Source organism: Triturus cristatus, chromosome 5_1 (assembly GCF_964204655.1).
Source record: "Triturus cristatus chromosome 5_1, aTriCri1.1, whole genome shotgun sequence".
Lineage (NCBI taxonomy): Eukaryota > Metazoa > Chordata > Amphibia > Caudata > Salamandridae > Triturus > Triturus cristatus.
The window spans coordinates 950,637,073-950,649,213 of record NC_140587.1 but is presented as its reverse complement, the minus strand read 5'-3'; the positions used below and the strand labels follow the sequence as shown (position 1 = coordinate 950,649,213).

Sequence of the window (12,141 nt, the reverse complement as noted above, 5' to 3'; positions counted from 1 at the left end):
TGAAGTGTTTATACTACCCTTTTATAACTGACTGTAGCTTCTTTTATGTTAAATCTTACACTTTTCTTTTATTTTCTTACAAGGTAAGTTTATCTTCCTACCTTTCAGGATACCCTTCCAATTTACGGTTGGACCCCTTATCTTCCTTGTCTTCATGTGTCCTTTTCCTTTTATACAAACGATCGCAATTAGTGCCTTCGGAGAACTAAGCTTCTCTCCGATCGTTCTTTGTCTTGGTTTATTCCCCGAGGAATTAACAACAAGCCTTAGAGTTTATGTCCATTTTGACGCGACTCGGTGTTTAGATTTAAACACCATACGCGCGTCTTGAACGGACAACAGCTTGTGCATTCAACTAAAGCGCACAATTAAAGTGCACTACTTCCGGGTCCCGGAGGTGACCCGCTTAACAAATTAAGAGCTCCGTGCTCTTATTGTGACCCGCAAAGCAAAATTTGGCAAAATGAATGCATGATACGAACTCGCCTGCTGTGCGTCTCTGTGGAGACGCACAGCGCTGAAGCAATGGTTCGGAGTCAGCTGTTTTTTCACATTACTCAATACGATCTTTGGCTGCCTCCTCTCTTTTTTCAACTAATTTAGGCAATAAATTTGTTTTTTTAACACAAACCCCCCTTATCATAACCTCTTCTCAAAAGGGGAAAGAAAAAGAAGATTATTAAATACATTATTTTAATTAATTATTTACTAAATTATGTCTCAAGAAGATTCTCAACCTAACAATGAGACTCCCCTCACTGAGACCTCCCTGATGAACCTATTTGAGAGGCAATTAAAGTCCTCCCTTAAGGAAGCTGTGGAAGCAGCACTTACAAAAAGAACAAGCATTGGCATAGCCAATAGGTCTCGCCTTTGGGACCTTATAAGTGTTTAGCCATGCAACAGTTGCATAACTAAATACTTATAAGGTCCCAAAAGCGAGACCTATTGGCTATGCAAAGCGGCCATGCGGCCGCGAAAGTGAAAGTGATCACGATCAAACATCAAAGCAGCCGTGCGGCCGCAAAACCGAAAGTAATGGCGGTAAAGCGCGGCGCGCGCGCCCGTGCACATGCACTGTGGCTCTAGGCTGGCCTGGTAGCACTTTTTGGAGCCCTCTCAATAAGTCTCGCCAGACCAGCGCATGCGCTGGGTCGGGCGAGACCTAAAAAGGGATACTCCAGGTGAACAAACAGTACTCTCTTCGGATGAAGAAGTGGACACCCTCCCCATAAAAGGCGGTAAGGTGTTAAAAAATACTAAGCATATTGAGCCTCAAGGTAACCTACGTGCTACCAACGACAGGATTTTATCCATTGGTAGCCTCTGCGCTACAAATGATATAGGTGTCCGGAGCGGCACAAAAAGAATGAGCGACCTTAATGGCGAAAAAACACAAATGCCCTTCGCGGCACACAAAGATTAGGTGCCCATCGCGGCACAATAGACCTCATCGAAGATGACGATGATTCCCTGTCCCCTTTTGATATTGATGGCGAGGCTGATGAATATGTTTTTGACCCCCAGGAAAAATTTGAGGATGACCTCCTTGATGAGGACCTGGGTCAATCTAGTAATAACTCTGACTCTATTAAAGACCCTTCAGGGTCGGAGATGTTTAATCCCTCCAAGATCACCCACCCTAGAGGTTCTGAGTGGTGGCCCTTAGATCACGTTTCAAAGTTTATTAAGGCTTGGATTAGAAAACCTCTCGAAAGAGATTCACCTAATCTCATGAAATCTGAATGTCCAAGACCCTTTTTGGATAACAAAGCAGGGATGACTCCCAACCTTGACCCTGAACTCCTGACTTTCTTATTCAAAACTGGCAGAGATCCCCGCAAGGGACTGGAACGCTGCCTTAAGCAGTGTCAAGACAAGCTGTTAGACACACTTGGTCCCCTTGCCAGGATCTTGGACCTAGCTGAAGAGTCCTTCATGAATGGGACTCCGGTTGACACTGAACTCCTACGGGGTTGGAGCCAACGTGCTATCTGCCTTCTCGGAAACGCTAATGCCAATCTAACCTCCGAAAGGCGAAGAGAGATATTAATGCGTATGAACCCAAAATTGGGAGATTTAGCAAACAAAGACATTCAAGGAGACCCGAACGGTCTTCTCTTTGGAGAGACCTTTATTAAGACACTTGGTAAATACGTCTCTACATTCTCTGCATTTAACAAAGCCCAAACAAACATGAGACGTATGTTCGGAGGCAGGTTTTTTGGAAGGGCTGACATGGGAGAACCGACTGCCAGCCGTGGATATAACAGGTCCTATTATCAACAAAACCAACGTGGTTATTCAAGATACTACTACTGGGGGAATAACAGCTTCTTCCTCCAGCGGGGCCGCAACAGTCGAACACGAGGCGGAAACAACCGTGGAAGATTCCAAAGTCAAGGACAAGGTAAGGTCCACTCATCCTCCTGTTTCTTCCCTCCCAAAGGTAGGGGGAAGACTCTCCCTTTTCAGTCACATTTGGTCCTCTATAACCAAAGATGCTTGGGTCCTAGAGACTGTAAAAGGCTTCAAAATAGACTTTATTACTATTCCTTATCAGACCAAACAACCCAGAGAACTTTCCCTAGACCAGGAAAAGTCAAGTCTAGTAGATGCAGAAGTGAGTCAAATGTTAGACAACGGTGCGATTTGCATCGTTTCAAACACTGGTCAGGGTTTTGTGAGCACAATCTTTCTGGTGAAAAAGAAAGAAAAAGGATGGCGCCCCGTAATAAATCTAAAGGAATTGAACACCTTCCTTGTGTACAGACACTTCAAAATGGAAGGTATACACCTTCTGAGAGATCTTCTCCAAGAGGGAGATTGGCTCATAAAACTAGATCTCAAAGACGCATACTTTACAATCCCTATGGATCAATATTGTCAGAAATACCTAAGGTTTGTATGGAGGAACACAACATACCAGTTTGGCTGTCTTCCCTTCAGGCTATCCTCAGCCCTGTGGTGTTTCAGGAGAAGAGGAGTTTGCCTGATTATATATCTAGACGACATCTTGCTGGTGTCTCAGAGCCAGGAAGAACTCCTAACTCACATGGATTGGACTGTGGATCTCTTACAGAGTCTTGGTTTCATCATCAATGTAGAGAAATCGATTATGACCCCTTCGCAAAACCTAGAGTTTCTGGATTTTCAGGTGAACACACCCTTAACTCAATTACAACTTCCCACGAAGAAATTGTCAAAAATAAAGAAAGATGTTTCATATGTTTTATCCAAAAACCAAGTGAGCCTGAGGGAACTAGCAAGGGTAGTAGGGCTATTATCTTCATCCATTCAAGCTATTTCTCCAGGCCCCCTTCACTACAGGGCCTTACAGAGACCAAAATCATCAGGCCTGAAGAAAGGCCTTTCGTACTCGGACATCGTCCCCCTGTCCACGGAAGCTCAAGAGGACCTCCTTTGGTGGCGCAATAACTTAGACAGTTGGAATGGAAAAGCAATATTCGGGAATACCCCGGATCATACAATGGAATCCGATGCGATCTAGGCTGGGGTGCCAGACTAGGGAAGATAGAAACCGAGGAGAAATGGTCGAAAGAAGAACTCCCCCTTCACATAAACTCTTTAGAGATGTTAGCCTGCTTGAACGCTGTTATGAGCTTCAAATCTATCATCAAAAACAGTGTAGTTCTAATCAAACTAGACAACTTCACAGCTGTCTCTTATATCAACCGATTAGGGGGAGCAAGGTTAAAACCTCTAGCAGATCTAGCCCAAAAGATTTGGTACTTCTGTTGGAACCACAAAATAACTCTAAGGGCAGAATTCATCCCAGGTCACCTAAACACAAGGGCAGATTGGAACTCAAGGTTCCTAAGAGACTCCAGCGACTGGAAAATGAATCCTTCAGTCTTCCAGAAAGTTCAAGATCTTTGGGGCTCTTTCGAGATAGATCTTTTTGCAAGCAGACTGACCTTTCAGATAAATCATTTCTTCAGTTGGAGACCAGACCCACTAGCATCTGCAGTGGACGCTCTTCTCCAACCTTGGGACTCTCTGAACTCTTATGCCTTCCCTCCCTTCACCCTAATCCAGAGAGTTCTCTTGAAAATTGGAAGGGAACATTGCCGCACTGTTCTAATTACCCCTTTTTGGAATTCTCAAATATGGTTCCCAGGGGTGATGGAATTGGTGGTAGAAATCCCTCGCCTTATCCCAGGGAGTTTAGACCTCCATCAGGGTCCCGGCTTAGAAGGAAAGATGAACCTTCTTGCCTGGAAGATTTCAGGGGTTCAGGAAGATACTCGGGCCTTTCAGGAGAGACTAAAGATCTTTTGGATGAGTCTTCAGCTCCGGGAACAAGGAGAAGATACATCGGTTCATGGAACAAGTGGTGTGGTTGGTGCCTGGAACGGGATTTGGATCCCGTGGACGCACCTGTTGTAGAAGTAGCAAACTACTTAGCAGACTTTTTTTAATCTGGACTTTCTTATAGAAGGGTTAATTGTTACAGATCTGCAATTTCTGCAGGACACTCCTTATCAAATGATTTCTCTATTGGTACTGAAAGCCTAGTTCGTAGAGTGATGAAAGGAATAAGACTCAAATGTCCTCCTAAAGCTAAATATGATTCTTTATGGAACGTAAGTCTTATCTTCGAACTTTTTACGTCCTGGCCCGATAACCTCTTCCTTTCAAGGAAACAACTTTCCATTAAATTAGCTACACTACTTTGCTTAATTTCTTTTAGACATGTATCAGATGTTAAAGCTTTAGAAATCTCTAATAGAATTTATTCACCTAACGGTGTGTTGTTTGAGATATGGAAAAGAACCAAAACAATGTCAGGAAGTATTTTCTATCCTTTCTTTTTTGATTGTCCCAAACTTTGTGTGGTAAGTTGCATGAAAGTTTATGAACAGACAATGAGTGTTTTTAGACCTTTTAATGAAAATCAACTAATGATTTCTTTTGTTAAACCCTATAAGGCAGTCTCTTCTGCTACTATTTCTAGATGGGTTAGAACGGTTATGCTGGAAGCAGGTATAGACTTATCTGAATTCGGTGCACATTCTTCCAGGGGGGCTATGGCCAGCAAGGTTTTCTGGGGTGGAGGTTCACTTTCAGATATCCTTAAAGCAGCAGATTGGTCAAATGCTTCAACTTTTGTTAAATTCTATCTTAAGCCTGTTGAACATGTAAGCAATGTAGCATTACAACGCTTTAAACTTGCATAATGTAGCCTCCGGTCTTGTAATGAAATGACGATTCTCCAATTATCATGCAGAGAGAATCTTGATTTCATTAAAGACAACGGAGGCTGACATTATCCCTCCCACCACTCCCTGGTGGATGAATGATTTTTTGTTCTTCAAAGTATGTTATTATACCAGTAATTTTTTGTTTTTTCAGACTCAACTTCCTAATAATTTCAGAAGGACGTCTAACGTGGAAGAAGTTGTCCTATCGTTTCGCAGCTCTAAAGAGGAAGATAGTTAGTTGCTATGGCGCTTTGTTATCTTGCTTGGAATGTTTTTATTTATGATGTAATGGTTACACTTTGAAGGGCTGCATGTCTTGGGCAGCAATAAAAGTTATTGCATAATGTCAGCCTCCGTTGTCTTTAATGAAATCAAGATTCTCTCTGCATGATAATTGGAGAATCGTCATTGTCTGGCGACAGCTGCACTGCCAAGCCACACCATAAAAAAGAGCATGTGTCTCACCACTGACATCAGAAGGGACAGAGGATGACTAACCAAAAAGAGCAAGAGCCATTTTCCCAAAACTCACATCACATTTTTTTGCAAAGTAAATGGGTCTTTTTCTTTAGAACTGTTGTTAGCTAGATGCATACCCATATTAAACATTAAGGATTTCAGATACTTCGCAATAAATGCTGGAAATTTAACTATACTACTGGTGTGTGAGACATGCGTATCTTTGCTGTGCCTTGCAATTTTGAAAAACAAGTGTTTAAATCAATGGAAACTTTATGCAACCATTCCGTTGTGTAATGATTCTGCTGAATCTGCCAGAAATGAAAGTGACAAGAAGACACCACTGGTCATTTATCTACTCCCTTCTGGAACGAAGTTATAAAGTGCAATTAAGTTAGAAACATTTTGTAAAATCAGTAAATTTTCTGGAAAGTAAACAGGCCTTGGCAAATTAAAGCAGCGTTACTACCAGAAACATAAAGATGATTTAATCTGTCAAAAACCACACCCCTTTAATTTTTTCCTACATCAAGTTTCATTTTTTTTTAAATGCTGAGAGCATAATGGAGCCAAAAGTCTGAAACACATAAAGATAAAGGCCTTCCCAGAAATTAACGTTATATACTGCACACTTAACCAACCCGTGAAGACACCTCGATGTAGAATCACTGAGACCACTCAACAAGAGTCCTAGCTGAGAAGTCCAAAGAAGGTTTGGCCTCCTTGCTCCATCCTGCAAGTAACCTCACCAGTGGAGGTGTAAAAGATGCCTATAGTGCGATTAACCAGGGTGCCCCCAAGCTCCTCCCCATAGAAAAGGAGAAAACTTCATTGAGGGAAGGTGCAGACAGCGCTATGATGTGGCCCATCAACTGTGTCTCCTAGTATGAGACACAGGTAGCAACATACTTACATTTTACAGGGACAGTAGGATGGGATTAATGGAGTGACATATTCATCTGCTGAGAGCTTTATGGACTTTGAAGGCAGAGGAGAGCCAGTCATGTTGTTTGTTTTTGCCAATAACCCCACATTTTACACCGCAACTGGGTAGGATATATGCTACTCAAAATGTTAAGGAAAGTTCTAAAAAAATATTGAAAAGTAAACAAGAACTATGTTCAGGTGTCCATTCTGTAATAATGAGGGTGCAGGAGGAGAAAAGGCACTGGTGTAACTGGCTTCTGTGGCACTATATGTACTGCACAGTCATCACTTTTAGTGCTGTGGCAAATCCAGTCAATGTTGTGTGGCGCCACCTGGCATCTACAAATGGCTATTGCTGAAACGTTTTCCGGAACAAGTCTAGCGGCTGAGGAGAGGGTTTACGTAAGAAATCGGCCGCACCCATTAGGTTATAATTTTGGAAAACCTTTAGAATCAATACGGATTTAAACTGATGAAGCACTGCAAATGTTGAGTCACGAAATTACAGTAACAAAGATCAATGCAACAAAATACCTTAACATCTGTCACAATAGGTAGCACTGGCTTGTGTAACTTTCTTCGGAAGTGTGGCTTATCGACACATTTCCAAAAGTGGTAAGCACTGACCCATTTAAAGTGCTTTTTTGGTTAAAATGAGATTGATGTAAATGCTTCTTCATTATAGAACAAATACATGACAATTCTAATGGGTAGGGCTTACTCTTACAAAAAAAAAACTTCTTTTTATCAGTCATGGTCACAGGCTGTAATTTTCTCTACAAGTGACTTTAATAAACCTCTTCACTGGTGCATTTAATGAGTGTGTATGCGTATCATGATGTATTTTTAGCATTCCCTCATGCACACTGCCTAATTGGAACAACGTGTGTTAAACTGAGTACTTTGCCGCCATGTTGTCAGGTCTAAAATCACAATAATAGACAGTGTAGTTTATGTGTCAATTGGTTTAATAAATTAGGTTACAGGAACTGCATTGATGCCGTGGTAAAAACTACACTGTAGTGAGCTACTTCAAACTCATTTTCAATAACTGCTGTATTTTACCATATGGTGGTAACTGGTAAATGCATGGTTTTGAGACATAATCTTCATAAATGCACAGTGTGTAGCTGACCCGTGTGCCAAGCTGCACCTCCCAAAGACAAACTCCAAAACTACCAGCAGACAGACTGAAATGAGGCTCTGAAAGTTCGGCCTGTATGGCAGCATTCTAACAGCAGTGAGGAACGAAGCACTGAACACAAGAAAGAGAGGTGTGTGTTCTATGCTGAGGTACACACCTCATCGTCTGAGCTGTCACTCAGGTCATTGTCAAGTGAGGCACTCAAGGAAGCCGCCTTGGGCTCCAGGTAGCAGAGGCACATTGCCAGAGGAAAGGAGAGAGTGAGGGCGTATGGTACTGAGAAAGAGGCGGAGAGCAGAAAGAAAAATATGAACAGGAAGCAGGGGACGAGCGACGGGGAGCGTATTGGGAGATAATGCTGCAAGCTTTCAGGCAGGAAGTTGGTTTCAGTCACGTTGGGGAAGGAAAGGTAGCCATCGTCATCAAGGAGGGAACTGAATGCATCAGGAAGATGCAAGGAGAAGGAAAACATGGTTCCACCTTTGTGAACTTGTTGGGCACAGCTCATTGGCAGGTCTCGCTCGTCGGAGCAAACCATTCCTGCTCGCTCAGAGTCAAAATCCAACTCGCCGCCCATTTGGTTGAAAAAATTTGATGTTTCGCAAGGCACAAATTTTTGATCATTCTCCTTGCATCTTCTACGCAACATGGTGGAAGATGCCAACGGACCTGAATGGGAGGAGGGGGAGGACTGAAATGAGGCGGTGCCAAATAAAGATGGAGGCCAGAGGAAAGAGAACAGCAAATGAGGTGCGAAAGCAGAAGGACAAAAAGAAAAAGGTTATTAGTCAATAGGGCTGCAAATCTAAATCAATATCACGGTATATTTTGCCAATCAAAAAGCTAGGTTTTAAACATTTATATCCAAGCGTCCTTGCAAAAAACTATAAGCCCCACATCCCTTAAAGTGCCTTAAAAACGTTTTGCAAAAACATCGATATTTCGAAAGCAAAGAGAGCATGCAGTAAACATGCACACAGCAACCAGATATTAAAAAATACAAACTTTAATTGTAGAAATAAGATTTTAAATCGCATGCAACAGCAATATTAAGTATGGGACAAAAGAATTAGAAACGTTTTGTAAATAAATGTATGTCCCTTAGTTGGTTGTGCAATGGTTTCTTAACCCACATGGGGCAAAGCCAAACTTTTGAATATGTTCTTTCCTGTATACTTTACAGCATTCAACCCCCCTCGTATTTTTATATTATCTAAAAGATTTTAGTCACCTGCAGCAGTCTATTAATGTAAAAAACAAAACTGACATTTTTCTTTCTTGGAAAGAGAGACATGGGTCGACATTTTCAAAGGTTTTGTGATATTTAGTTCAACTTTGCTAGGTTGAAATCTCACTCCATATTTAAAGAATGCTACATTTTGGGATTTTGCCCTCGCAAATGGGAGTTGTTCACATGGGGAATTCTGCGTGTATGGTGGAACTGCTGTTCCAACAATTCATGTGCTAGAGGTAGGATTGTGAAACTTCCTGCATGGGTCTAGCTATGAGATATGGTGAACATCTTCAATCAATTTTACTGGATTAAATTAATTTTCCAGGTGGTAATTGGGAGGGAATTAACTCAAATTGATGGGAGTGGACGCAAAGGAGTTTCTAAATGGATTGAAATATTTCACTGCTGGAGAAAAAAGAGCGTTTTCAAGTGCAAATTCACTTTCACTTCACATTTACTCATGAGGAAATGCACACCTGTTATTATTCCTCGAATGTCAGTTAATTTCTAGGTATGAAATGTAACAGATGTATATGTCACCATGTGGAATTCTTTGTGAATTTGCGAAAGAGGGAAATTTGGCCAAATATCGCATTAACTCCAATCGAGCAAATATCTAACTTGCAATTGGTGAACACTTAAATATTTTACACAATGAATTTGCAGACAGAAGCAAAGCAAACTACATTGTCACTCTAGAAGCATATTTTACTTGAAAGAAAACAACCAAGCAAATCTGACAGCGGGAGGCAGTGCATCGAAATAAGAATTCAAAATATTAAAGCTTGCAAAAGCAACTCATTCAAATGCCTCCTGGCCAATTACCACGTAATGCTTCATTCTCAATCTTCCACTGCTCTGAATTTCGAATTTTCAAAAACAGAAGAGCAAAAAACAAAATCATCACACATCAAAAGGATTCTAGCAGGAACTCCTGGGCACTGTCAGATACTGAGGAAGCTGATTGGACATTCCTAGTCCACAAGGATTTGTTAAGTAGTAGCTACCAATTTAATAGTCCTGATACTTCCAGGGACACCTTTTGTCTAAACTAAAGAGATGAACTATGAGTTCTCTGTAGACGACGTAGAGCACTTCCTGATTCCATTCTCCCTCACCTACTATAGATTAAGAACCAAAGGCCAACATAGGAGAACAAAACAATTGATAAGAGATTACAAAGGCGTTTATTAATGCTCTATTTCAGGCACAATTTTCTCAACCCTCCTAGATATACCAACCAAACTAGGAGGTCCCAGAAAGACCTTATAAGACCCAAAGCAGAAATGCAAGTCCTCTGTACAGTGGCTCGCAATACTCATTAACAAGGTTAGAAAAGTTATCTGAACAGTGGAATGGTGATGACACCAAAACCTGTAAAATATACAAGAAAAAAACTTAATTTGAACATAATCACACAAAATGAAAAAGTGGCCAAAAACTACTCAAACAACCAACTGAAAACAATGTCAGTTCCTTGCCTAATCATCATCCTTACATAAACTGCAAAAACTGTGCTATGTTCTTCAAAGAGAAAATAGACAAGATTGAGCCATCATTCAAACAGGTTCCGATTACCATTGGATACTTGGAACCTATTCTGAAAACTGAATCCACCTGGTCTGAATTCAGAGAAAAGTCTAGCATAGAATTAAAATCAGAAATGACACACCTTTTTTGAAAAAGACAGGAGCTGATGCTAAATATGTTAATAACTACAGACTGTTCTTTAACCTGCCATTCCTGTCCAAGGTCCTGGAAAGCTACTTTGAGAACCACCTCAAACAAGTTATAGCTGAAGCAAACGCCGCAGTGACTTCCAATCCTCTTTCTATCTGTACTGCAGGGAACAGATGGCAATGCTTCAAATTATAGATGTGAACTCCTAATCATTGATAAAGGATATTTTTTCCAGCTCACCCTTTTAGAGTCCTAAGTGGCTTCCGACACAGACAATCACTTCAGGCTCAAAAAGATCTTTAATGAGAGAATTTAATTTCTGAGGGGTGGTCTAAAGCTGATTTAATATTACCTGGATAACCGGTGCTAGTCCATTAAAATACTGAATTCCTGTTCCAGCACCCCTCTCTCAAACAGGGAGTACTTTAAGATTCCATACTCTCACCCGCTTGCTTCACTTTATACATCGAACCACTTGATTTTCCTCTAAATAAAAAGGTAAAATCAACACCCCTTTCGATGCTGATGACAAACAGCTGTACTTGAAGGTGGCACCCCCTAAAGATATTGAATTCTTGATTAGATTCTGGATAAAATTCAGTCATGGATGACCCACGACCACCTCAAATAAAACAGCTTGGGAAAAAAATATAAATGTGTTTCTCCCCCAAATATGCAACCCATGTACAATCGTATCACAAAGGTATCATTTAACATAATAAATTGTCCTACGTCCTTCACTGAGTGAGCAAAATACTAGGGCTTTGTGCCTCATAAAAATAAACTGCAGACCAAAAGGAGCACAATTCTAAATAAGACTCCTGAGTGGAATTAAAATTGACAGTGAAGATTGTTAACAAGCTGTCCAATCCGCAGTCTTGTCAAGATTAGATTACCACATTTGCTTGCCTACTAGAACGCCAAAGTTATATTTTGCTAGCTTAAAGTGGCTCTACAAGCTACAGTGAGATTGGTCTTGGAGTTGTGGAAATATGAGGCCATCGCACAATTCTGATCTGCAGGAACTTGCTTCCGATTGAAGCTAGATGTACCCTGAAACTAGCTTGCATTATCCATTAAACAGTACGCACAGAGACTTTAACTAACTACGAAATTTGTTTTCTCAAGTAGTCTATGCCAATTTAACAACTAAATCACACTTATGCTTGAATCCTTAGTCTGTAAAAAGAAAGAAACCCTTAAACACTCCTTCTCAGGAACTGCTCCTATGCTGCGGACATCCATCTCTTCCGCTATCAGAACAATTTTCTCTCACAAAAGCTTCCAGAGTGAAACAAAAAAGCTACTTTTCCAACAATACTTCCAAAGTTGATGTACAGCCTTTCAGAGTTCCCTCTCAGAATGGAGCCAACCACCTGTACTTTGTACAGTTGGCATAGCAGTGAGGCAATACTTTAGTCAGTTCTTAGTATACATTAGAGACATACCCAACATTTGCTATTTCTTCTTAC

The 12,141-nt window shown here is 41.0% G+C and overlaps 1 protein-coding gene across 50 annotated transcripts in view; it reads right to left on the bottom strand.

Moving 5' to 3' along the window:
* EPB41L3 (erythrocyte membrane protein band 4.1 like 3) overlaps positions 1-12,141 on the bottom strand; it is a 904,669-nt gene that overhangs the window by 235,377 nt on the left and 657,151 nt on the right. The window contains exon 13 of one of the 50 annotated variants that reach the window (XM_085606062.1): positions 7,913-8,476. The exons of the other annotated variants lie outside the window; for them this stretch is intronic. Within the exon in view, the coding sequence (XP_085462188.1) occupies positions 7,913-8,476 (564 nt within the window). The remainder of the gene's footprint in view (positions 1-7,912; positions 8,477-12,141) is intronic. 50 annotated transcript variants of the gene reach the window in all.